General features: G+C 37.4%; 1 protein-coding gene across 1 annotated transcript in view; it reads right to left on the minus strand.

Annotated features, from left to right (window-relative positions):
* gabbr2 (gamma-aminobutyric acid (GABA) B receptor, 2) overlaps window positions 1–26,797 on the minus strand; it is a 187,452-nt gene that overhangs the window by 6,357 nt on the left and 154,298 nt on the right. Inside the window, exons 14-17 of the mRNA XM_028036005.1 lie at window positions 8,552–8,662; window positions 7,268–7,492; window positions 5,317–5,499; window positions 3,300–3,429 (exon numbers count right to left, since the gene is read on the minus strand). Of these exons, the coding sequence (XP_027891806.1) occupies window positions 3,300–3,429; window positions 5,317–5,499; window positions 7,268–7,492; window positions 8,552–8,662 (649 nt within the window). The remainder of the gene's footprint in view (window positions 1–3,299; window positions 3,430–5,316; window positions 5,500–7,267; window positions 7,493–8,551; window positions 8,663–26,797) is intronic.

A 26,797-nucleotide genomic window follows, 5' to 3' on the forward strand; every position in this document is an offset into this window, starting at 1 on the left:
CAACAAATGTTTGCCTACAAATGACATTCATGGGCATGATGAGTTTATGTAAACATCTTAGTGCGACAGCAACCTCCATATAGAAACAATGGTGACTATTAAATTTAAACATATAATTATACACTTATGATTTATTGCAGCTTGTAATAGGATATAACGGTATAAATCAAACCTGCCACAGACATTTTTGGTTGTTCTGAGTCATGATGGGCTTCTTGCATACCTCATTGACAGACAGAACATAAAGAGTCTTATAAAACAGTGTTCGGATAAATTTTATACAAGTAAACAGTTTTGTTATTTTTCTAAATATCTAATCAAAAGTAGTTTTAAAGCTGTAGGGCTCCTATAACCAGCATCGCAGTATCAACTGTTTTACATTAATACAAAATAAAATGTACCTTTCAAGCAGATTGTTGTGCCTAAACAATATGCTAAAAATGTTAAAATAAAATGACTTAATTTACATTCGTTGCATTTGTAGCTCTGTGTCTTTTGTCTAGTATCTTTGCAAGCTTCATGGAGCTTTCATGCAAAAAATAAGCTACTTTGTTAACTTTCATATATATCTGGATTCAAAAGTAGACAAATTTTAATCATGATGATGATTTAAAGATGTCCAAACAATTATCTAGGCTCTTATTCAGACCACCTCACCTAGACTAAACCAGCTTTGTCGTTTGCTTGAATGTGTTCAGTAAGGGAGTCAGATGGAGGCAGGAAAGTGTAGCTTTGCCTCTAACCTTCTGTGAATGAGTGTAATGAATGTTGACACAGCATCCTTCTCTTAAATTCAATCACTGGTCCCCAATATATTTAGAGCAGATCTATTATGAATCCGGAAGACAACAGCTTGGAGGCAGTGATGATGCAGAAACCAAACAAGGCAGGGAAAAGGTGATATGCTGGAGATCTTTTAAAAAGAGCTACATGAACTGGGATTATGGATCCAGATTGTGTATCAGAATGACTGTGAGCAGCACCTCACATTCAGCTTTTCTTTGCATCTCATTATGGCCTCTTTTCTTATAAGATCACAATCGAGACTTATGAGCATCTCTGCTTTAAAGGAAATCATGGAAAAGTCGATTTGGCTAAATAGCCAAGTTTATGTAGAATGGGTTCAAAGTGTGTTTATGCAGCATGTTGGTAATTACATACAACTCATTAAAATTACCACATTATAATTTACAAAAAGGGTTGAGAATATTGCGGTGGCAATTCAATCTATTTTCCCACTAAGTTTTTCCTTAATAAAAATTGAGAAAGTGTTCCAATGATTTTTTTTTCTTCCCAGTACAAACATACAAAAACACATTTATTTATCATAACTTTGTATTTGTGCTTGAAAGTAAGTAAAAACATTTTAAATGAATATGTATGCAGAAATGAATAAATAAATAAATAAATCAGTGCATCAAAACACAGGCTTCCTGTGAATATTCTGACATTAGATAGAGCCATCCATCTTAATGAGCACATCCAGTTACAATTTGGCTATACATAATAATAATACTAATAATAATAATAATAATAATAATTGTGGAAGATTGGATAGAATGATTATGTTAATCATAATTGTTAGACAAAATAAGTCAGGTTATGCAAAGATGCCATTGCAGAATATCTCGTTTCAATAATAAACCACCGAAAAAAATACCTTACCTAATAGCAAACCAAATTTAGCTGCAGTGTTTTGGTAGTTGTGCATTTTTTGTTAAATGAAGAACAAACTGGAGGTCAAAATCGTCCCAGATGGTAGCTCATGCATTAATTACCTACTAATTAGGACAACCCTGGCGTGTCTTTCTCACCCTGTGTACACGAGAAACATTGCTTCACTGCCACAGCACAACCAGACCACAAACAGACTTCTTTCAAATCTATTATTTTCTTGGCTCAAAAGCAATAAATAAACAAACAAACATGTCATGTGACACTTAGGGATTAGCTTTGTTAATGTGTGAAGGCTCCTTTGTAGATGAGGAATCCCATAGAATTTCAACACTCTCCGCTCCCCGTCGTCCACGTTGGTTGAGCACAGCTGTCTCGCTCCTTGCCTTACCAAACTCAGACAGATCCATTAAATGTCCCTGAGAGCAACTTTGTACTGGTGTGTGCATCAGGCAAGCCAAATCTGGCTGTAGTACATCTCCATCTCCATCATTCTGTGTCTGTTAAATCGGTGCCTAATGCAAGGCAAAGCGGCTGAACCAATGATTCACTGATTCAATTTAAGGCAGCAGATTTTATAATGTCTAAGATACAGCTATTTAAACAACCTGTGCAGTGGAGAAGAATAAAGAGACACAGAGGGACACAGGGACTGTACTGAAAAAAGACCGACTCAACAAGTACTGATGAGTCACTTAAACCGCGCCCTAATCTCTTCCGTTTTTCTAACCTGTATTCTTCCTTTTGCTGGAATTTGTCAGCCAAAACAGTCATCCACTTTTGTTTGCATCACACATAAAGATGTGTTCATCTTTAATTGTAGGAACATAGTCTAACAGGAAGAAATTAAATTGAAGATGTGGTTTCATACTGTCACAGCTGTCATGCTTGTCAGGTTGTGAGAACAGCTAACAAGGTGATTTCAGACAGTTGCTCCCATTTGTCCTTTACCTGTCATGAAGGAACCATTTTGACTGACTGCATAGGCCATTTGCCAAAGACTAAAATAATAAAAAAGGTAAATACCTCCTTACCATTATAAACTCTAGGCCAAAATTACTTCCGAAATCTATAAGAAACATTTTAATAGTAGTGGCATTGCTCCACCATTTTTTTTAGATCAAATGAACTTAAAACAAGGGCAGAAAATTAAGGTGACTACAGAGAGGACAGTTATTGGTGTGTAAAGAGAAAACCTCTGTCAGCAAAATTGAACAGTTTTACCCTGAGGAAAACCCACTTTTAAACAAAACTGAAATGAACAAAAAAACTTTGAGTGGACTGGCTGCCCATGGAGGTACACAACTGAGCTATTGGGAAAACCAAATTATTTCTCACCCCTGCCTAAATTAGTTCCTATTATTCATTTATTTGGCATAAAAATAACATTTTGAACTACATATCATTATTACTCACATCTCAGTTTATTTAGATATTTCATAACTGTCAAACGACCAAGAACTCATTTTCTAACTATATTTTCAAGCTTTAATCCGTTTATAAATGTGTGTTTCTGAAGTAAAACGTTTCAACAGCAAAGTAAAGCGTTTATAAGTACTTTTTCAGAACTAGATTAAAGATTCACTTCAGAAAAAACACAAACTGAAATATAGTCAGCTTCTCACCTTTGCCGTCTGTAAAGTTGCGTATGCTGAGGATGTTATTGGCGTCTGGGTAATGGTTCTGTTTAATGTAAGGAGTTTTCTCTGGGGTGTCCTGTAGCTGCATGGTCACTTCCTCCAGCTCCTTATCCAACTTTACACACAGAAAAGACATTTATAGAGCATTAGGTCCTGCTATGTCTTGTTGTTACATGGATTAACGTACACACACACTTGTGAAAAAAAAACAAACATTGTTGTTCACAGACAATGTAGCTTGAGTAGCCAACATTATACAATCCATGTGAAAGTGCTGCACAGTTGCTGCTCTGTGATTTCAAGCAAAATTTAAAACCCACTCATGGCCTGCAGCCAGAGTTCTCTCTTTCCCCATCCCTGTCCCATCTGATTAGAGATGCTGTCCCTGTATCCTGGACCCCGGCCTCACCTGCTCACCCTAATTGACCTGGCGATCTGTACTGCCCTCCAGTCTCAACTCACTGCTGCATTGCAAACACTGCATCAGCCAGCTCAGTTCTTGCTCATAGGTGTTATAGTGCTTTACAAAGCTATTCATACATCCATGGATATTTCATTTTTTTTACATTTTGTCATACTATAGCCATGTATTTATATCATATGGATTTTATGAGACAGACCTCCAAAAGGGGAGGAAACTTAATAAAGTTGTCAACATTTATTTACAAATAGACGTCTGAAAACTGTGGTCTGCAAAGATATTCACCCCCTTTTACTCTAATGCACCTAAATATAACCCATTTCATTTAAAAGTCACCCAACTAATTGTCACCTGTGTGTAATTCTACTGAAATATAAATACAGCTGCGGAAAACATTAACAGACAAGCAGCATTATGAAGACAGATGAACACAGCAGACAAGTCGAGGATGAAGTAACTCTGGAGGAGCTGTAGAGATTGTGCAGTCCAAAAATATGGACTTTATGAAACAGAGGAACAAAACATTGCTGAATGAAAGCCAGAATAATTGGCTGTTGCAGCCTGCAACCAGTCATGCTGTAAACACAGCAATTTGAGAGAATGTGTTTTGAACATATGAGACCAAAACTGTATTTGATCCATTCTAACTGAAATGTGGGGTTTTTTTTCAGTCTCAAAAGGTGTATATGCATACCACACTTTTCAGATTTTTATTTGGAAAGCATTCTGAGAACAAGGTGTCCAGTTGGACTACCACATAAAATCCATTTAAGACACGTCATGTTGGTGTTAATGTAAAAATATGTGAAAGAATTAATTTTCAACACGCCTTTAGGCACAAAACCAATTCCATGCAACAGATTCCTGGTACTTCTCTGCCTACCACAGATCGTGCTCTCTGCTCAGAGCTCTCACCTCCTGTTTCAGCTCTTGCACTTTCACTCTAAATTACCCTGTCTGTCAGTAAACTTTGACATCTTAGCTGTCTGCCTGGAGGTTCTGCATTTTTGGACCAGCACTGAGTCCATAATAAAAACTGCAGCCCCTGATAGCTGAAGCCATTATAAACATCCGTGTCTTGCAAAATGACAATAAAGTCAGTCTAAGTCTAAGTCTAAGTTCTTAGTTTGAGTCATCATTTCAAATCGAACATAAAAAGGGGGAAGGAGCTGAAATTCACCCCTAAATTACTGAAATGTAAGACTGAAAGAACATACTGTATATTCTCATATTATATAAAATGAGGATGCATAGAAAATTGTGACAATCTCTTGACCAGTGACCAGAGCAGGTATTAACAATTATCCGTCCAAGAGGTAACAAAGTGGATAAAAAAATTTGAAATTTAACTAAATGCGGGAGAGTTATTATGTCTCAGATTTACTGGAGATAAATGCTTGACTGTTTCTTCTCTTTTCAAACTTCAAGCGAAATGATTGTACCTGTAATTACATTGCCTTTAAGATGTCTTTTTTTCCCCATTACTGCATTAAAAGCTTCTCTAACTATACCCACTGTTATGTGTGGTACCATTATTACTTGTTAAGAGGAGTTTTAAACAAGAAGCCATTTTGCTCAGACCTCGGTTATCCTCATGCGGAGGCGGTGGTTGTCAGTTTGCAGCCCATCCAGTCGGGAAGTGTTGGTCTGGTTCACGCTGGTGACCGAGGTGGACGTCTTGGAATCTTCCTTCTTCTGATTTTGGGTGAACTTTAACCGCCGGTTCTGTGTGGCTGCATCTGGGTTGGTTCTCATGGTAATCAGCTGTTGGAAGGGTCATGGGATGTTAGTCACTGTTGTACTCAGACTGACGTTACACAACGCAACTGTTAATGGAGCATTTGAGGAGCCAGGAATATGGGGAGTGAGTTGGGGAATTTGGAGATAAGCAGTCATTGACCGGTTAGTGGTGTCAAAGTACCTCCCTCCCATTTCTAATGGCTAACGCCACTCAAATAAAACACAACAGAATATGAAACTGATGGGTCAGATTGTGAGCAAAAGGGTTTTTATCAAAAATACAACAAGGAGAGGGAGTTTTTTAGTATGTTTCTTCTCCTCTGCTAAACAAAGTAAGACATTATCATCCCGTAAGAGACTGTAGTGAAAGCGATACGTCTCTGAGTGGAACAGCGCTGTTTAGCCGAGCTCAAAATAACATGAATAGGAGCACAGGCTTGTGGCTCAGGCATACAGAAATGGAGAGGTATGACAAGAGGTTCTTAACGATGAGCCAAGCCAAACTGATGCTCCTTTCAGCTGCTTGTATCCAGGTTCTCAATGTCTCGCTCATGATCCAAATCTCGTGGACATAGGTGAGGGTTAGAATATAGCCTTATAGCAATCATTTGAGTGCACCGCTTTTTGACTTGGCTGTTTGTTCACCAAAACCGACTGGTGCACAACCCACATTACTGCAGACAAGGCACCAGTATACCAATTCATCTCTTGCTCCATACCATCATCACTTGTGGACAAGATACCAAAATAGTTCAACTTCTCCCTTTGAGCCACATAGTGAATCCCTACCAGGAGGTATCAGACCACCTGAGATCGCAGTGTCCAGGTGTTAAGCGGTCTCAAAAAGTTATTCTTTCAAAACATTTTCTACCATATATTTTCCACTGTTCAAAGTAGATTTTCTAAGAAGCTAGAGAATGCTCTGGAACCAAGTTTTCTTTATCTGTATGAAGCAGAATCAATCTATGCCTCCCTCTCCCCCTCCCCTGTATCTGCACAATGTCCATAACTGTCATCTCCACACATTTTTCTTGCTTACAAGAAACACAATGTTGGCTGCTCTAGAAGTCGCTGCTTGGAAAAAGTCCTACTCATCACTGAAAGATAAGGCCCTTATGAAATTGCAGTTGGGAAAATAAGAGCAGCATTAATGTCAGGCAGCAGACAGCCAGCTGGCTACTCAAGCATCTTCCCTGAATAAGCCAGTGAATGCCAGCTTCTAATACACCTACTTTTTACTCTAAAAAGAGCAGAATGACAAAGTGTGATAATATTTTACACAAACATATCTGTGCAACCCACTGCTGCTAAATTCAGCGAATGTTAAAATGCATAAACATCTTTCAAAATGATCTACTGTTTGAGATACCCTTGATGTCCTATAATAGTAAATAGTTTAACATTTTAGCAGCTGTAGAAATAATAGTTACCTTCTATTAAAACAAATTAGATGTTAGAAATTTAGTTGTTTTATTTTTGTTTGCCATATTTTTACTCAAAATTCTACTACCATGATAAATATTCATGCCCAGTAAAGGCATTGCTGCAAAGTTAATGCCACATCACAAGCGACTGTCCCTTTGCTGCAATTAAATTCTTAAATAGGATAAATAAAGACAATCTGAAAAATTATGTGAGCTTGATAACCAGGCTCAATTTCAAATGTAGGTAATTGACTTGGAATCTCTTTTTGATTAGATAGAATTGATTTAAAAAAAAAAAAGAAATGAACTGAATAATTTTATACCAGCCAATGCCTAGTGATAATTCTCTGTTAAGTTTAAAAACCAACCTTAGGAACGAAAACAAGACAGAGGGTGATGGTGCTACAAAAGATGATGACGAGAGCTACGATGCAGAACTGGACATTCGGCTGATCCCTGGTCAGAAAGGACACCGCCGCGCCGATGATGCACATGATGCCAACGTTGTACACGCTCATTCCGATGTATTTGCTGTCGTTGAGGGCAGGGATGCTCACGTTCCTGGTCTCCCACGCCAGAAAGCAGCCAAACAGCTATAAGAAAAAGGAAAAATTACAAATTGCAGTAAAACGGATGCCTCAAAACGGCCAAAAGCCAGAAAAGAGGAATCAAAAGCTAACTTTGTTGAATGAGATGTCTCGGAAGACAAAAACAGATAGTTGTGAGTGCAAAGTCTTTGCTTGGAGGGACAGGGGAGCTGCAGCAGAGGATTGCTACACAGATTACAATGCATTTCCATTGATGCATGTTGGTGTAATCAGAGAAGGCCATTTAAAAATGGTCACCAGATCCTCACTACATAAACAGTGTGAACGTGGTGAATGACCCACAATATTTGTGTTTGGCAACTTATTCTCTGTATGCATCAACCATTGTGTCCCTCCTTCCATCCTATTGTTTTGAAGAGCATGTTTTACTGCTAAAACTCCTCTTTCTTTAATTCTCCTAAAATATTTTAGACGTCCATTCATTCTATTCATTTTCTTTCTTTTTAGAAAAAAGACGGGTTAAATCTAGACAAAAACCTAACGATTCTCAAGTAGAAACACTGAACTCTGTTGAACCCTTTCTGATGTCTGAACTGAATCTAGATAAAAGGTTTTCAAAGTTTTCAGCAACAGTGACAGACAGCCCTTCTAAGTTTAAGTCTATTAGAAACAGTGTATTATCATACTTTATTTCATACTATTGTACCGTTTCATTTATCTGCTGTAAGGGAATAGATATGTTTCAGATCATTTTAAAATGTAATTTGCTTTGCAGAGTGCGAGTCCACTTTCAACCTTGCCTGAGCCAATATTAGCATTTTGTTATAAAAAATCTGTAATTTTTCATAATTACAGATCCTGAAAAACATCCTTAAAGTTAGAATTTTTCCAATAATTACTTAGTGAAGATGCTATTTTTTCTAACTTCACATTCTTGACACAAAGAAGGTACATATGACAGTTTTAAGTTTTAAATTTAAAAAAATTATTTTAATAAGATATATATTTTTTAATAATCGGCAAATTAAGACAGCACACAGAGTAAGCGGGTTTGCATGTGTGTCCAGACTGTGATTATGCTGTCAGATTTTTTTGTTCTCTCACCATTAGCAGTCCCTTGTAGGCATACACGATGCCAAGCCAAATGGTCATGTGGGTGTTCTCACAGTGCTCCAAGAAGGGACGGATGGCAATGTCTCGGCCTTGTGGGTCCGCCTGTTGGCAACACGAGAGGAGGGGGAAAGAAATGAGTACAGCACACAGAGACGTGTCTTGTTCTGTGGAAAAAAAGTTTGCCAGATGACTAAGTGAAAACTTTAAAGATACACACACAGGAAATACTTAGTCACTTGGCAAATTCCTGTTGCAGACGCCTCTGATGCAGGAGCATAGGCAACACAGACTGACTACTGCTACAAGGAATGCAACGAAACTCGCTCTCATTGCAGGCCTCTCCAAAGATTAGTGAAAATGAATGGATGGGTAAGTTAGATGCAAGATGTAAGTTTATACTTCCCTTTCTTTTTTTTTTTTTTAGAAAAATAGAAATATTGCAACCACAACCTTTAATGCATTTGACTGGGATTCTTTAGAGTGAATGGGTAATCATTCATAATTATCAACGTTTCTTTACTGATGAAAATTTGGAAGGCGTGGTGAGCTTATGCACACCTGCGGAAACCTTTTTTTTAGAACGAGGTCTCACAATAGATCCAGCTTAAATCTTTTACGTACCAGCTTCACAAATCTAGACGCCATTATTCTACCCATTCTTTGAAAACATTAAAGTTCAGATGGATTGGATAAAGAGCCTTTTTGAACATACATTTTCTAGTCTTGGAATAGATTTTCCACTAGACTTAGCTTTAGACTTTGACTGGGCAGTCCTAACATTTGAATATGCTTTGGTCTCGACTATTCCATTGTAGCACTGGCTGTGCGCTCACGGACATAACCTACTAGTAGGCTTTTGGTAAATTACAAATAGGACTTGTGAACTATGAGCTACTTTCTATTGGTCATAAAATTTCCAATAACATAAGGAAATATTCACATTGGCCTAAATTCATCTGCAAAGTACTGTATGATAACTGGAAGCCACATGTGATGATACTGAGAATAATCCCATGTTGCTCTTCTAAATTGTCTCAGACTTATGTACACTACCTCAGCAGATGGTTGCTGCATACAAGTGTGTGAATATTTATAGTACAGCAATGTGCTTCCTAAAATTCAGCTTATAAAAAAATGTGAAGAAAGGGAATGTTGCAATACCCTGTATTTTAACTCTCAATCCAAATTAATAGCATGCTGTTTGAATATTTAGTTTATTCTTTACATGTCGCCATTGAGTGGTTTCATGGCATTCATTTATGTGACTATTCTGAATGCACTTGTCAACTTCTGATCAACTTTTTATTTAGTGTTAAGAAATAGATAGTAAGTTCAGTCGAACAAAGCTGTAGTTATATTATGAGAATATTGTTCTATAAACAGCTTGTTTTTTTTGTTGTTTTTTTTAGCATTTTTTGCTCTATGCGTTTACGTGATTTGATCATTTAGGTCACTTCACTGTGCAACTGTACCGGTTAAACATCACTTTGTGTTGCACCTGACTATGAATAATATTCTATGAATAAGATTTAACTGACTGATCCAATGTTTATAAACATTGCAATGCAAGCATGCACAAACAAGTGAGCATGGCTAAATTCTCTATAAGATGGCCCTGCAATGGAAAGTCTTAATTTTTTATTTTTATTATATTATATGACAATGCTGTTTTCTTACTTTAATTTCCTAATCTCAACTCAGATGTATAATATACTTTTTTTCCAGCCTCTTAAGAAGCGCTGATGTCTCAAAACAGAAACGTATTAAAGACTGAGGATTGCATCGCTGGCCGTGAGATCACAGGCTCTGTCAAAGCACTCTTGTAACCCCCTCTGAGAGTTCCCCAGCAACCTTGCTTGGTTTGTGTCACTCATGCCTGTGAATATGCTGCGACTGGAGTTTGGGTTTCTTGTTAGCTTTAGGTGAAGCTTGGGATAAAAATGGGTTACCACTTGAAAAGCCATCACACTGGTGGAGACATCGAAAACTGGGGCAGGAGATGACGCACAGAGTGGCTATTTTTTATTTCCTTACAAGGAACGACAATTAGTTGCCATAGTGCTGAGAAGGGGATCTGAAACATTAAGAATTATATTTTCGCCATGATGCCTCAATTAGCTTCTTCTTAACTTCTGCTAGACAACCGGTTTGGAAAGGAACTGAGCAGAAAAATAGTAAACAAAATTTGATGCAGTAAGTAATTATAAGAAGCTGTCTGTTCAGCTCACGTTCCTATTTGGTGATTTTGTCCATGAAATCCAAATAAGTAAAAATTTGAAGCAATAAATTACAAATGATTGTCCTTCATGTTAATTTTTATGGATCAAACTTGTTCTTTAGATGGCAGTTAGAGTCACAAGAACATTTACATTATTTCAAGGTAATAAGCAAACACTTACACGCTACAGAAATGTTTGTGTGGGGTATGAAATGTTACAAAATGCATTTTTTAAAATGTAGATTAAATAGAGAATAGCTTTATGCACTCTATTCTTAAAGAAATTAATTTTAGTAAAATCTTTTAAAAATATGTTATAATGTAATTGGCTTACAAAAACATGTTCTTGGCTGATGTGAAATATTAGCCAAATATTATTATTTTTTAAATACATTTCCCCTTGTCAAACCTCTCCTTTTGATACTAAGCCTGACTCTTCTGCTGGCCCAATTATGCCCATAAAAAACAAAAACTGAGTTTTACTGATTTCAGTCACACAGTTTATCAATTTACATGTAAGGCTATACTGAGATATCCATTCCCACCTTTTGGTTGACAAGTAGACACAAAAATCTTCAAAATAAAATACATAATTATCATTTACGGTCACCCTTCTGGGTGAACAACATTCTGTCCCAATAATGTTCTCTTACGTTTCACTCTTTGCAAATCCTTTTATTGATTAGCTAAACTGAGACACGTTCTGCATCAGTGCTCGTAGTTTTAGCTCCCAGCTAACTTGTGTCACTAACAACTAAACGATGAGACAAAATGAGATATAATGCTTATTAAGCTTGGGCTTGTATTGCAACACAGCAGACAGAAGTTCTCGCCTTTTGGAGAAATGCTGTCTGGGGAGTTGCCAGGCAACAGGTCTGGAGGCGGCAGGCGGCCCCAAACTGGTGGCGATGGCAGCGAAAGTGCCAGTTTACTGTCATTTTTCACAGCATTAGCCCTCTAATGGGATCACTCTGCGAGGGCTGCAAGCATGCGCAGTGCATCAATGGAGAGACGAACACAGATGATGCAATAATGAAGAAAAACTCAAGGTGCAGGTGGAGAAGCAAGGAGGAAACACACAACGAAACAGGGAATTGCCAAATAACAAAAGGACAAAAGTAGACTGAGCAGATAAAAACAGTAAAATCAAGTATTGGATGTTTGGTAGACTTTGCAGTTTTGATATTGGTTTTGGAATAGTTGGATATACTAATCAAATATGCTACATTCCTTGTCAGTGTCAGATGTAACTGTTAAGCAATGGATTTACTCTGTGCTAGAGGTTACAATGAAGGCAGAAGTGGATTTCAGTTCAACGGTAGCAACTTCCTTCCAGAGTTTGAGCTTACTAGCTAGAACAGCTTGAAGGAAAAGTCTTGTACTGTATCTTACATTCTTCATTGTACCACAGTGTTTAATACACATTATATTGTGACACAGCTGACATATGGTTATGATTATGAAACATGTCTAGACCAGATAACAAATATCTGCAAATCTTTTCCACCGCCAGGTTAACTTGATGGATCCTCTTCTTTTCCCTTTGTTCTTTGTGGACTGCACACTTAACTGCTGCATCCGCAGAACCCAAATGTTGTCTTCCTACCAGTTTTCCAAAATTAATTGGAAGAAAGCTGGTAAATACCATTAGTGTGCTGCTCCAGATTCATTAGATGTGGGACTACAATAATCAAGGTATTCCAGAGTCATTGAAAAAAGTTTTGTTAAAAAAATTGTAACAAGTCTTATTGTTCTTACAGTTCAACATTCTTTTATTGATGTGTCAAATAATGTCAGAGGGGCAGAGTGGTATCATCCTGTGTAAGGCATGGAGTAGCACAGGCTACTCCTTCAGAACATGTTGGTGATATATGTAACCCGGCTAATTATCCAGCTGATATCAGCTTGTGAGGTGACTATAAAGAACAGAATGGTGAGATGGAATAATATTCAGTGAAGTAAGAACTTTAATAGAACTTCTAAAGGATTGTTTATCCTTGGTTTTTGCTCAAGCCCATCTTTAAAAATCAATATGTGTTGAATGAATGTTTTCTAACTGCAGCCAATGGATGCTAAGCAATGTGAAAATATAACAAATTAGTAAATATCAGCAGCTTATTTAAAATGGCTTGTCAAAAATATTTAGCATTACAGTTTCATGTACAAACAGAATAATCCTTTTCCTGAATATATCGTTCAATACTGGAAGAAAACACAAAATTTATTCAAAGCTGAATCGGCACAGGAAAAATAAAGTTCCCTTTTGTTCTGCAGTAATGTTGAACTTTTTTTTTTTTAAAGAAAATAAAAGCAGGTATGGATTTGCACCTTCTGATGAATTATCTATCTCTAGACAGCCTGGAGTCTTTTCAACTTGTTCTGACTGAACTGAATGAATTAAAAACAGTAGTTGAAAGGACTGCAAACACTTTCAAATGCTGTGATGTGTAAGGAAGAAAACCCAAACTTCACAGGCAGATAACTTACTAATCCCCCATTAAATGTTGGGATGTTCCTTTCAAGTAATCTAAAAGCTTAAAAAACATGAAACCAAAAGTGACACCCACACAAAGAAGACATTCTCTTTGATTTTTCCTGGCTTCATCGTTACAGCTGCACTAGGGGCTGTTTTAGGTGTGCATCTCAGCCTCTGCCTACAGGGGAGCAAAAAGATAGAGTACAAATAAGGCAGCAAATTGAGAGTTTGTTCATTGTCAAAGCAGAGTTATGTGTATTTTTGTGAGCATATGTGATTACAAGTACTGAAGATCAGTGACTAAACTATAGTGAATGAAAATAGTTTCATATAGTGCAGTAAAAAAGTATTTTGCAATGCAGATAAAATTGGGTGCATTATATGAAAATATTTTCACATAATTCAGAAGAATTATGTGAAAATACTGTATAACCCAGAAGGGTTATCAAAAGAGCTTTTTAGCCTTTGTGTTCTTTTTTTTGTCAGCAGCTATTTTCTCCCATGGATCAATTTTTTCTTATAGGCCTTAACTGAGTTAAGAGGGGGCTTCAGTGCTTTAGATGATGAGCTGCGTTCTTTTGGGACTTCCTGTGTGAGTCATCGATGTGTTCTCAGAGTAACTTTCATAGGCTATCCACTACTTCTCATTCACTGGAGTCCCAACGCCTCAGAAATGGCTGTGTAACTCTTTCTGAATTGATAGACTCTGGGTGGTGACTTTGTTTCTCATCTGTTTAGGAATTTCTTTAAACTGGGGAATAATGGGATGCTTTTTGAGATCTTTTACCTTACTTCATGCTGTGTGACAGGTTCTATTTAACCCAGTTTCTAATTAAATAGGTATGGCCGTATCAGAAACTGATAAGCAACATGCACAGGATCTCACTCTTCAATTTAATGTAGGCAAGTGCATTGTGCTGGCCGTGGCATTTAACTGAAACCTATTCACCTTCCTCACATCAAAACAAAAAAATACATAGAGTGAGTGCTGGTCATAAATTTCTGGATGTTCCTCTGGATTGTACACGTCTTTTTGTTCTGGCTTTGGAGTTGTGTGCGCTGACTATCCTCCTTAAAGTGGCAGTATAGTCTGTATAGGGTTAGGGAATATGCCAAAAGAAGCTGTGCAAAAGAGAGTAAATTCATACTTTAATAAGGAGGAACAATTTATTTTTCAGAAGATGATTCTGGATACCTTCTCCATTGATAAGAATTTGAAAACCACTTATTGTAAATACTATGGTTATCTTTGTCTGATATTAAAATTTCTTTGGTGATTTGAAGCATGTGAAGTGTGACAAAAAAGCTAATCTGTATGGGGGGCAAAATATTCCTCACAATAACGAAACTCTGTACAGTTGAGCTATCAGGAAAACAACGTCTGAAAGCATCAGTCATAATGTCAGAGCCAGTTCCACTGTGGTGGAAACCCCCCCCCCCCAACAAAAACAGGTGGAGATCTTGACTCTGTCAACAATTTATGTTGGTGTGCTACCCTGAAGTCGAGGAGAAAATAACTGTGATGAAAAATGACAGGGCAAAAAAACCCACAGAAAAAAGTGCAAAGCGAGTGAAAATGGGAATCACTGAACGAAAACAGCCTACAATCAACTTTGTTTTGTTTTTTTCTTGGGGGTGTTTGTAGAAAAAGTTTTTATGAAACACTGTGTTGTATTACTCTTTCATGACTACTTCAGGGATTAAACATTTTACATTTATGTGTGCCACGGCAGTCGGAAGTTTTTCCAAAAGAGCAGGCAAATGTTGACTTTTAGCAACAGTGAATTGATTGAGATTTCCCATATTGTGATACAACTAACAAGACTCTGCATGCCGCCTACAGCACAGGATTTGAATTCAGTCACTTATGGTCGGTACTTTGTAAAGCCAAAGTCTTCTGCTATAGCTGCTGCATATTTTTTGAGGTATGTCTCAACAAGCTTTGCACATTCCATATTTTTGCCTATTCTTTGCAAAATAGCTTTATGTCAGTTAAATAGACGGCAGTTTGTGTCAAGGCTGAAATTCTTCCGATTTGGCCTCATCTGTCTGACCTGAGTTTGATGTATCCTCTACATAGCTTATGGCAGACTTCAACCAGGTTTTCTTTCAACAATATAGCTTTATGCTATATTGACTGAACAATACTCTGTGTGATATTCAAAGTTTAGATATTGATTCATAACCTAAAACATAACCTTTAATCTTCTGCACTTTTATCACATTCCTGCTGTTTCTTGTTCTTCCTAGTGCTGCTTTTTCTGTCATGTTCTCCAAAGAAATCTCTGTGTTTCATAGAACAGCTTTATTTATATTAAAATGTGTACATATTATATATACTTTTAATTCGCATTTGTCAGATATCAGTCTTTGCAAATATGCACAAAGAAGACCTCCAAAAAAAAGCAACCTTCCAGCACATATGCTGCAGTTTGCTTATAGCATTAAGTTCAAGAAAATGGGGGAAGGAGTGTTTAGCATACTGAGAATGGCTTGAAAGGACAGAGCCACTAAAAGAAAAAATGGAGATGTGGAAAGCTCAGGATGAGAGATATGAAGGGTGACATTTGGTGAAAAGCAAACACATCAAGACGGCAGAGGGCAAACAGATGTGAGGATAAAAGTCATCCTGGCATCTCAATAATTTGTAGAAAATCACTTGAAAAGAAGTCAGCACAGTTTTTACGAAGCGTCTATTAAATTTTTAACAGCAGTAATGGCCTTTAGACGAGGAAGATAGAAGTGAGCATTGAGTGATCAACTCAACATACACAGACAGCTGGACAGGGAAGAAGACAGTAGATATAGGGGAAAATATCTGTCTGCTTAGGTTCCTTGTTCATAAAAAATCAAAACAACATCATGAACCACATGACCATTCACAGTCTTTATGCCAACCTATGACTTATATCAACATTATAGTGTAGATAGGGTTCCTTGAAATTCTAAATGTCAAATTTCCATACTTATCCAGACTGGCAATACCAGAGTTATCGGAAAGCATTTCAGTCTAAAACAATATCATATGGTCCCTCTATTTCTATAGTGACCTGCCTGTAGGATGGATGGATGGATAGATGTCAGTATTTAAATGCTTCAGTAACATCAGAAAATGCAACGGTGAATAGAAAAACAACATTCTTCATTTGAACGTAGGTGCATAATTGCATGCAGTGACAGTCAAACACAAGAGACGAGCACTGCTAACTAAAACGCACTTTTTTAGTGAGCAGAATTAAAATCACAGCAACTCTGATTTCCTCATCTTATCAGGAGCAACCTTTTGATCATTCACTTTCAGAATCTTCAAGTTTCCACCCTAAATTATGCACACGGCTGCCTGGAACTCTTGTATCTGTAATTGCATTGTCCTTATCGTAAGTCTGCACACAATTTCCCCTTCAAAATTCATTTCTTCCTGTTTGGATGTTTTACCTGCAGCTGAAAAGTAGTCTATTTCCCTGACATGTGTTGGACAGTGCTATTACTCTTCTGGCTAAAGTAATGAAATTTAGACACTAAAATATCAGTTTCTGAAAATAAATTTCAGCCTTACATTAATGTAAAAACAGGTACACAGCAGAGCTTAAAAACATTTTAGCTAATAGGTATTATAATATTATAATTTGTTAAGAATCCTTCTTAACAAGCTTGAAGATGTGCCAAGATGCACATATTAACTGAATAATTCAATCTGAAAATATTATTCTGCGACAAATAATTTAGCTGTTACGAAACCTTGCATGTATCCTAGAGAAACAGAACCTTCTTTATATTAGAGCAGACTCTGAATTTCCAGGTCAAACTTGTGTAAATTCACATCTGTCTACATCTTGCATGAATGTCTCTCTAACCATTAGCCATATAATACCAGAAGTTGAAATATCTTCTCTACTTAAAAGATTAAATGTTTCTGGAATACATTCACAATTTAATACAATAATCCCCTTCTATAAGTCATCTATTTGGAGCAAGCTTCATAGTAATTACTGACTAAAATGAAGTGAGTAGTCATGTTTGTGGTATTTCCTTAAAATATATTTGCAAGTGAGCCTCCATTTAGCTCAAATATTGTTGAAAAACTAAAAAAGCCATGATTTTGTCATCTGAGTTTTCCCAAATTGTTCAAATGTATATATACAAAAATATATATATATTAGTATAGGTAAACATTTTAGTGAGGTAAACTTTTCTCACTCGTATGTCTGCCATTTAGCAAGTGGATATACTATTGGTAATCCTAAATGACCTTAAATAGAAAAAGCTTAATCCAATTTTAAAGTAAGACCGTAAGGAAAAAAAACCCTGTTTTTCAGTAAAGTGTATCTAAAATGTCTGGTTTCTACTGTTGTTCCCATTTAGTGAATGAGTGTATGGGTAAAAAGTCACTGTTATGACTGAAGCATTGAATTAAGCAATGGAGGAGTCGGCGAGAGTTGAATCCGAGGGACGGTGATGCGGATGGTAGGGGAGGTGAAGCGTGCCTCCAGTCTGGGCTGACCTACATGCAGCGGGCCATAGTGGCAGGGCAGCAAGACGCCGTTGGCATTCCAAGCCATTTGGGTCTCCGCCATCCCTACTCACAGCGAGTGTGAACACCATCTAACTGTACATGGGGGTGAATGCGTGTGTGTTTGTTCCAGGGTAAAGGAGCTAGTGTCTGTTTTACTGTAGAGTCTCAACTGTGGCAGATAGGCGACCAGCATGTTCCACTTCGGTGGATCTTCACAAATTTTATTCTGGCTCAGTTGAGACAAAAAAAGGACAGAGTGTTTGAATGACAAAGGGAAAAAGAAAACAGTGGGAATGAGTACAAAAAAGATAATTCCTATGCCCTCTATTGTTCAGTCTTAAACATCATAAAACTGTTTCCCCACCAATGAAGCTAAAATGATCTGTTTATTTGAATGTGGCTGTTTGCATTTAAATATTGTACAAGTCTGAAATCCCATTTGAAGACTAATCTCTCTTAAACAACCATTGCAAATCCCTCTAACCACAACTGCCCCAAATTAGCAGAAGTGTGAAAAAAGTTGGTGACTGGTAACATATATTTGCCTCTTTGCTTCACCTCTTTCAAAGAAAGAAGCAACAATGGAATGTTTTGACTCAGAGCTACTTCCATGTTGTCTTGATATGTGGTAGCCCCAATACTCCCTTGAGAGAATCAGAACTTAAGGTTTTCCACCCATTTATTTTTTTGGTCACGTTTTAATATTGCTCTCTCGAACTTTTCTCTAAACTAGTAAAGTGGTCTGTGTCAGTGGAAGGTAGTTGTTTCGAAAGTGGGAAAAACATGACATCACATTATTGAATAAAAAAAATACATTTGTTTAACAGCGAGGCTACTGCTGTTGTTTCAGATGGCAGTCACGTTACTATTAGTGTCCATTAGTTTGTTGCCAAAAAGCCAGTTATATTCGGCATTGAGGAAATTCAAACTCGAACTTCAATCAAGCATCCATAACTAAAAAGAGCACAACACAACTGCAAATTGACCGACAAATTGCTTGGCCACTTGAAATGACAGGATGGGTAAGGTATGCATTATTCAGAGAAGCAGCAAATAGACGGTAGTGACACTATAGGAGTGGCAGAAATCTACAGCAGAGGTGGAGGAATATGCTGACCGAACTATTAGCGGTGCATTGCAACATATGTGGCCTTTATGAAAGAATGGCAAACAGAAAACTGATGTTGGAAGAACGTCACATGAATTCCAGTTTTAAAATTGCCACAGGCCATGTAGGAGATACGGCAAACATGTCAATCAGAATTTGCTGGACAGTTGATAAGCAGAAAAAGCTAAATACAAGAAAATCCTGGAAGAATTTTCCTGAATGAGGCAGAAGTTCAGGTGAGACATCAGCCATACAAAAACCACACAGCTACAATGGAATGGTTTGTACCAAAGCATATTCATCCATTTGAATGGCTCTGTCAAAGCTGAGGCCTAAATCAAGTCACATTTTTAATGTCACTTTGGTACTTCTTCTCAATTATGCACTATTTTGGGTTGGACTATCACATAAAATTCTAATAAAGTACATTGAAGTAAATCTGGCCTGCCATGAGTTTTTTTATGGGTAAGTTTTTTCATATGTCACCTCTAGTACAAAGTAACAAAATGAGACAAAGTTCTATACATATGTATACTTTTCCAAGGTAACATATATTCAGAAATTGCTCAGACAGAAATATGACTGTAAATGCAAAAGACAAACCGAAACCAGGCTAAGGGTCTTAAAGTAATGAATCTGTATTTCTACAAGAGGCAACTTTGTAAGAAGATTCTTCAAAGTATCTTGGAAGAAGATATAGCAAGTATACATAAACGCACGAGCACACATTTGAATAAAGATAGCTGAATCTAGTGCTAAAAATATATATTTCTTATCAAGCTGTGGATTCCCATTCAACCCAAGCCCAATGGCAGACACAAATACATCATAATGCTACATTATAATGACACCTCCCTCCCCCCTAAACACGCACATGCCGATCTCCCTGTGCTCCAGCAGAGAACTGCCCTAAATGATTTATTAAAAGCTAAATGCATCATTAGAATAAGCTGCTAACCCTAAACAGTGGGCTCATTACAATATTCAAATGGTGTGATATAGCACAGCAGTCTGTTTGATTGTGTGCTAAAGCTTTTGTTATCCTCTGGCTCCTCTCATACTTTCCTTTTCTCAAACATTAAGAGCTCTGTGTCATAACACGAGGTTCCATGAAGGCTCCCATCTGCGCATCGGGGTACTTAAGGCTCTGTGTTAGCGATCACTCTGACTCCCTTCTGTCCTTGTTGTCACAGTTGTCAATGAAGCATGTTTAGTAAAATTAAAAATTGCACATTTGGCACCTATGTAACTTTCTTTGGATGAGCTACAGCACAAGAAAAATGAGAAATACTTAAATATGCTCTGAATTTGACCAGGAGAAGGGCATATTTGTTTGATGTATAACGTGCATTGCTTAAGAATTGGCATAAGAATTTTCTCCTTAAGTTTTTTTATAAAGATTGTTTTTTCTTTCTGAATGTATCATCTTAGAGGTGATTGAGGTCTTTGAACATAAGTCACAGAAAATCAATGAACCTTGAAGGAAACAGGCGCTTACTTGTGCCGACTTCCATCTTTAAGAAACTCCAAACAGGCGGTCTTCACCTATTGATTTTTATCCATTTATCAATGGGGAGGCATGAGAGCGTGAACTGATGTTTTCATCACCACAAGAGTTATATTTCTCTGAGGAAATAAAGCCAAGCTCTGGACTTTACCCAGCAGTTGATATTGTAATGCATAAACACCTTGTTACTATCCAGCCTGAGCAACTACCCCGCTGTGAAACTTGCATGCATAAGCACTTTGGTCAGAGTCAGGGTCAGATAATTTAGGGAACCTAGATTGTTGCTTTAGATTGCTGCAGATGTGAGTCTGCATCAGTAATATTCATTTGTGGGCAGCATAAAGTAAAAAAAAAAATTGACAGACATTCTTGAGTTGATTGATTTTTGAATCTTTCTCATTTCATCAGATAATCCTGGAAAGTTGTGGGTAATATGTTTAGAAAATCATGATTCAGCACGTATACGGGTTTTAAAGTCATGGTTTGGTGCACTTTAATCGAGAAAAATAAACAAAGGATTTTTATTTTTTTACTTCTCTCATGAATAAATAAAGAATACTTTACATTTCGGAAATTTGGCTTGCCTAAAACGTAAAAAGTGGAAAGCATAGAAATGACTGGAAACTTGATTGGATTTAATAAAGTGGCATAAGCAGCTTTAGCCATTGCCTGGCTTTAGGAATAAATCATACAACAACATAACCAGCTGAAAATAGTCAATGTTAAACAAGGCTATTACCTGATTTGAGAAAAAACATCTTTAAATCACTCTGGAATTGTTTTCATATTTTAACAACATAGTGTCCCCAACTGTACTTGAATGCAGCTTCTGCAGCTGTTGGGAAAATACCCCCTAATTAAGGGGGAGTCCTCTAACTTGGATCTTATAGGATGTTTTGGGCTGGTTGGGCACTACAGGTGCCATTTTAGATGTGAGCTTATTGATTATATTACACGTTACATTACTTCAGGTGAGAAATTAAATTAAGTGCAAGTGAGATATCCACCTTTGTTTCTCCTTCTTTCTGACGAGAAGAGCTTGGCAATAGCTGGGAGTCCTGTCTGTATGGTTTTGGTGCCACTTTTTAAAGTTGATACAGAAAAATGCACTGCGCATGTAGTTCCACACATCAGCATTCTGCATATCTATAGGGATCAAACGACAGCGCATTTGTCCATAGCTGTGTGAAGTGAGCTGACAGGGCTGGACCAGACATGTTCCATACGTGAACTGTTAAAAGTTCCTATGGGACACTGACTTTGGTTTCTTTGGTTTGCTGATAAGTATTTCAGAACTGAGGCCAATGATTGAACGTTTTTCTACAATGCAATGCCTCATACAAACTGATGTAATCACTTCACACCGTGTTATTAAATTTATGAGCTCTTGCAATTTTCTTCGTAATATTTACTTCCCCAGTAACAATCACCTCGTACTTGTAACGATGTAGGGGGAATTCACAAAGAAGCGGATTCCTCCATTTTCGGCAATTGTATTGTACATTCTATTTGCTTTGTTACTGCCCTGGATCACATGTCAGACTGCACTCATTGCATGCAGAAGCAAACTTGCTCATGCAGTCTAGTGGATGGAAGCAGTTTGCGCAGCTTTTTTCTTTAGGTTGCAGGCCATTAAGCCACAAACACATCAGAAGCTGTAAAGTAAATAAAAGCAGAAAAAAATAAAGACGGTTTTACTTTCATATTATTATGGTGATGACTAGACATTTCCTCAAAACTTTAAAAACAACATCTGATTCATGGGTTTTCTAGAACAATAGAAAACCCATGGATTGTCAAAGACAGCGAAGTGGTGCATTTCTTTAACTAATTCATTCAGGGCTAAAAAACATTGGATGAAGATGCCCTGGCTGTAATTTACATTAAATTAATAAATATAGGCAGACTTTTCAACTAAATGTATGTATAATGCCTCGTGTGGGAGATGAGCAATTTGCCGTAGCAGACCTGCATTTGTGTCTACGGCAGGATCAGAATTATGAAGGTGGCCGAAAAACTATTTGCACTTATCTACCCCCTCAAAAAGATTTGTAAACTTTCCGGTGACTTCGTTATTACTGTATGACGTTTTTGGTATTAGATACTTTGTAAAATTATGAGCCGCTGTAATAAAGATTCAAACATACTCTGTTGCTATGGAAACTGTATTTATTAATAGAATTTGTCTCTGTTGTCTGTACTAAAAAGAAATAAAACATGGAAACCGCCATCCCTTTAATCATTAAAGGGATGGCGGTTTCCATGTTTTATTGACCCTCTGGAAAGACCCATGTTGCATATGGGATAACAAAGGGGAAACCATCATTTTAGGAATCTGACATTAAATGTCTCTGTCAGTATATTTGTCCCCCACGTCCAAGCAAGCCAACAGCAGTAACTGAGTCCTTTGAGGCTTAGAATTGCTGTTAGCTCTGTGTTGTTGCTTTGTAATTGGTGGTGCTATTCACAAGTGAACCACAGCATCCAGGTGTTTTATTTCCAATAAAGTGGTTTTATAGCATTAAAATTTAATGCTATAAAACCACTTTATTGGTTAATTTGAGTCATGTCAAAGACATACAATTAAGGTTTTTGGGTCTTATTGAACCGAATTAAACTCATTAAGATGGTGTTGTGATTCTGCTAATTTTTTATTGGTGTATTTCTAGTTCATTTAATATTTCGGTGCAGCTGGTTAACAAAATATAAGTTTTTCTTGTATTTAAAAGACAAGTTTGTGGATCTCAGATCAAATGTTTATCTAGAGGCTGCAATAGCAGTCTGGAATAGCATTAATGCACATTGGTCATGTTATTTATCTAAGGTGATTCTTTATCTGATGACTGATCCATGAGGTCACAAAATAACCCAGAACAACATCTAAAGTACCTCAGATCTCACTTGCCCCAGTTAAGGTGTTTATGATACCTTTGAGTATAAGGAAAAATGCTTGGGGGGAAAAAAGCCATCCCAGGGAGAGTTCTGGCCCAACTTCATAGAAAGGGTGACGAGAAGACTGTAGGTACTCAAACAGCAACTTTAGTAACAAGCCCTGATAAAGAACACAAGCTCAAATCCATTGCTTTGCTAATGAAGGGGATTCCTCTGTACCTCAAGTGTTGCTACAGTCCTTATTTCATAGAAGACTTCCAAGGCAAAAAAAAGCACTGTTGAAAGAGAGAGGAGGATGTCCAGAATCAATAGCTGACCTTAAGCTCAGGTGCACCTGGCTTACCCAACAAGACAATGATCCAAAGTACATCAGTGAATATATCTCTAAAATTAATGTAAGCATTTACGATGTCAACTCGTCGTAAATGCTTAAAAACCCTCCAGTGTAACCGAATTAAAAACAATTTTGTAACGAAAACAAGGCCAAAGTTCTTCTGCAGCAATACAAAAGAATCATTTCCAGCCATCTCATATCTCAGATGCTTGATATGCAATTTATTTTTTCTACATAGGCCAGGTTAGTTTGGAGAATCAGTTCCCCTTCCTATTTGAAAACTGCTTCTTGTGTTTACTCAGATTTTGTAATTACTCCGATGAGCTAAAAAACACTCAAGTGTGACAAAAAAAATGGCAAAAAATAAACCGGCAAGAAGACAAAGACTTTTTATAGCAATGTGTCTCGTTTTAGCAGCACACTTTTTCTGGTGTACCAAGGCAAGGAACAAAGAAACTGCTTCGGTAGTTGTAGTAAAGTCAGTGTGTGAGGATGATTCCAAGAACAAAATAACCAACAATGTTCTTTTACATCACTAGTTAGAGAAATTCAATATGAGAAGATCATAAGCTATTTTTATTTCCTTCTACTTTTATCAGTGCAATCATGACATGGATTATGTTTTGGATATAAATTGGACCTATTTGTCTTGTAAAGTGCCTTGAGGGGACTTTTGTTGCGAACTGGCACACTGCAAATAAACTGAACGGAATTCAATGTTGCATATGGAAAGATAAATGATAAAACATCTCATTTCACTTTGCATGTTTCATATGTACAGAATTGCTATAGCTCTCTAATGCCATATTTGACATTCCTTGATGACCTTTTCAATCTAGTTCCTTCATTATTGCACTCACTTCTCTTCTTCTCAGCTCATTTTCATTCCTTCCATCTTCCCCCTCCCCCCAAGGCGATAATTTTTGATGTGGTCTAATACTATAACGACCTTTGGTGCTGCTCCCCTTTATTGTAAAACCCGCCATAGTAATTACGGAGCACAATGCACCGACATAAAAGCTCAGCATCATTATGTCAGTAATAACCTCTTTCCATTTTACCTGCTCCACTACATTTCCCATCATCCTTTGTCAAACAAATGCATGCCAGAAACTGACTTGAGTGTCAGGAAATAATTTCCGCCCTTTCTCACTCCAAGCCTGTTTATGCTGTAGGAGAGAAGAATAAGCCAGTATATCATATAGTCCTTCTCAGGAGGCTGGAAGAAAGAACCTGACATATGAAACACTAATTGAACAGCTAGACTTACTGCACTTGAACCTGCCATGTGCAAGGACATGTTCACAGAGTCGCTTCATTTGCTTGCACTTTCAGTCGCAGTACAAAGGGAAGTCAGAACAACAAACAATAAAACCACAAGCTTTTCGTTTTTTACAAACGAAGAAACATGCTCTTAGAAAACCGCTCAAACTGTTACTGTCTGAAATCACACACACTGCAAATTGTCTGGAAAGACCCATGTTGCATATGGGATAACAAAGGGGAAACCATCATTTTAGGAATCTGACATTAAATGTCTTTTTCTGTCTATTTGTCCTCCACGTCCAAGCAAGCCAACAGCAGTAATTGAGTCCTTTGAGGCTTAGAATTGCTGTTAGCTCTGTGTTGTTGCTTTGTAATTGGTGGTGCTATTCACAAGTGAACCACAGCATCCATGGCGGAGTTAGTGACAGAGTCTTAGGAGTGGTGTTTGATTTTTCAGGAAAGTAAACTGCAATATTTTTCCAGATGCTTACATTTCTTTGCTGAGCTTTGCTCCCCATCCAGCCTTGTTTGCCAGTTTCAATTATTTCAGCGCTTTAAATTATTGCTCTGACTGGATATGCAAGCAACTTTAGAGACTCATGTCTTATGAAGATCAACACACATCTGCCTCCTTTTGAATTAATTGTTCTCTTGTCTTTCCTGATTTGAATAGTTGAAGAAAATTTGACCTCCGTGTCATGTCACATTCATGACTTAGGTCAAGTCAAAAAAATCACAAACTACTAAAATAAAATTATATGACAATCAGCAATTTGAAAAAAAGTTAATTATAAATTAAAAATCTCAGTGATGTTTTCATTTTACATTACTGGTATAGTTTGTTCTACACCAACTTGATCTCTTCTATTTTCATCTCTTCCACATGTCATCTTTTATTAGCATTTTTTAATCATCTGTCTGTCATCCTAATTGACGTCTTATTTTTCTAGTAGGGTTTCTACCGACACGTTATGAGAAGTCTGTATACAGGTAAAAGCCAGTAAATTAGAATATTTTGAAAAACTTGATTTATTTCAGTAATTGCATTCAAAAGGTGTAACTTGTACATCATATTTATTCATTGCACACAGACTGATGCATTCAAATGTTTATTTCATTTAATTTTGATGATTTGAAATGGCAACAAATGAAAATCCAAAATTCCGTGTGTCACAAAATTAGAATATTGTGTAAGGGTTAAATTTTGAAGACACCTGGTGCCACAAACTAATCAGCTGATTAACTCAAAACACCTGCAAAGGGCTTTAAATGGTCTCTCAGTCCAGTTCTGAAGCCTACACAAACATGGGGAAGACTTCAGATTTGACAGCTGTCCAAAAGGCGACCATCGACACATTGCACAAGGAGGGAAAGACACAAAAGGTTATTGCTGAAGAGGCTGGCTGTTCTCAGAGCTCTGTGTCCAAACACATTAATAGAGAGGCAAAGGGAAGGAAAAACTGTGGTCAGAAAAAGTGTACAAGTGATAGGGATCACCGCGCCCTAGTCAAGATTGTGAAAAAAAACCCATTCAAAAATGTGGGGGAGATTCACAAGGAGTGGACAGCTGCTGGAGTCAGTGCTTCAAGATCCACCACCAAGAGACGCTTGAAAGACATGGGTTTCAACTGCCGCATACCTCGTGTCAAGCCACTGTTGACCAAGAAACAGCGCGGAAAGCGTCTCACCTGGGTCATGTTTTCTGACGAAAGCAAATTTTGCATTTCCTTTGGAAATCGAGGTCCCAGAGTCTAGAGGAAGACAGGAGAGGCACAGGATCCACGTTGCCTGAAGTCTAGTGTAAAGTTTCCACCATCAGTGATGGTTTGGGGTGCCATGTCATCTGCTGGTGTCGGTCCACTCTGTTTCCTTAGATCCATGGTCAACGCAGCCGTCTACCAGCAAGTTTTAGAGCACTTCATG

The sequence above is a fragment of the Xiphophorus couchianus genome, chromosome 13 (genome assembly GCF_001444195.1).
Source record: "Xiphophorus couchianus chromosome 13, X_couchianus-1.0, whole genome shotgun sequence".
NCBI classification, from domain to species: domain Eukaryota; kingdom Metazoa; phylum Chordata; class Actinopteri; order Cyprinodontiformes; family Poeciliidae; genus Xiphophorus; species Xiphophorus couchianus.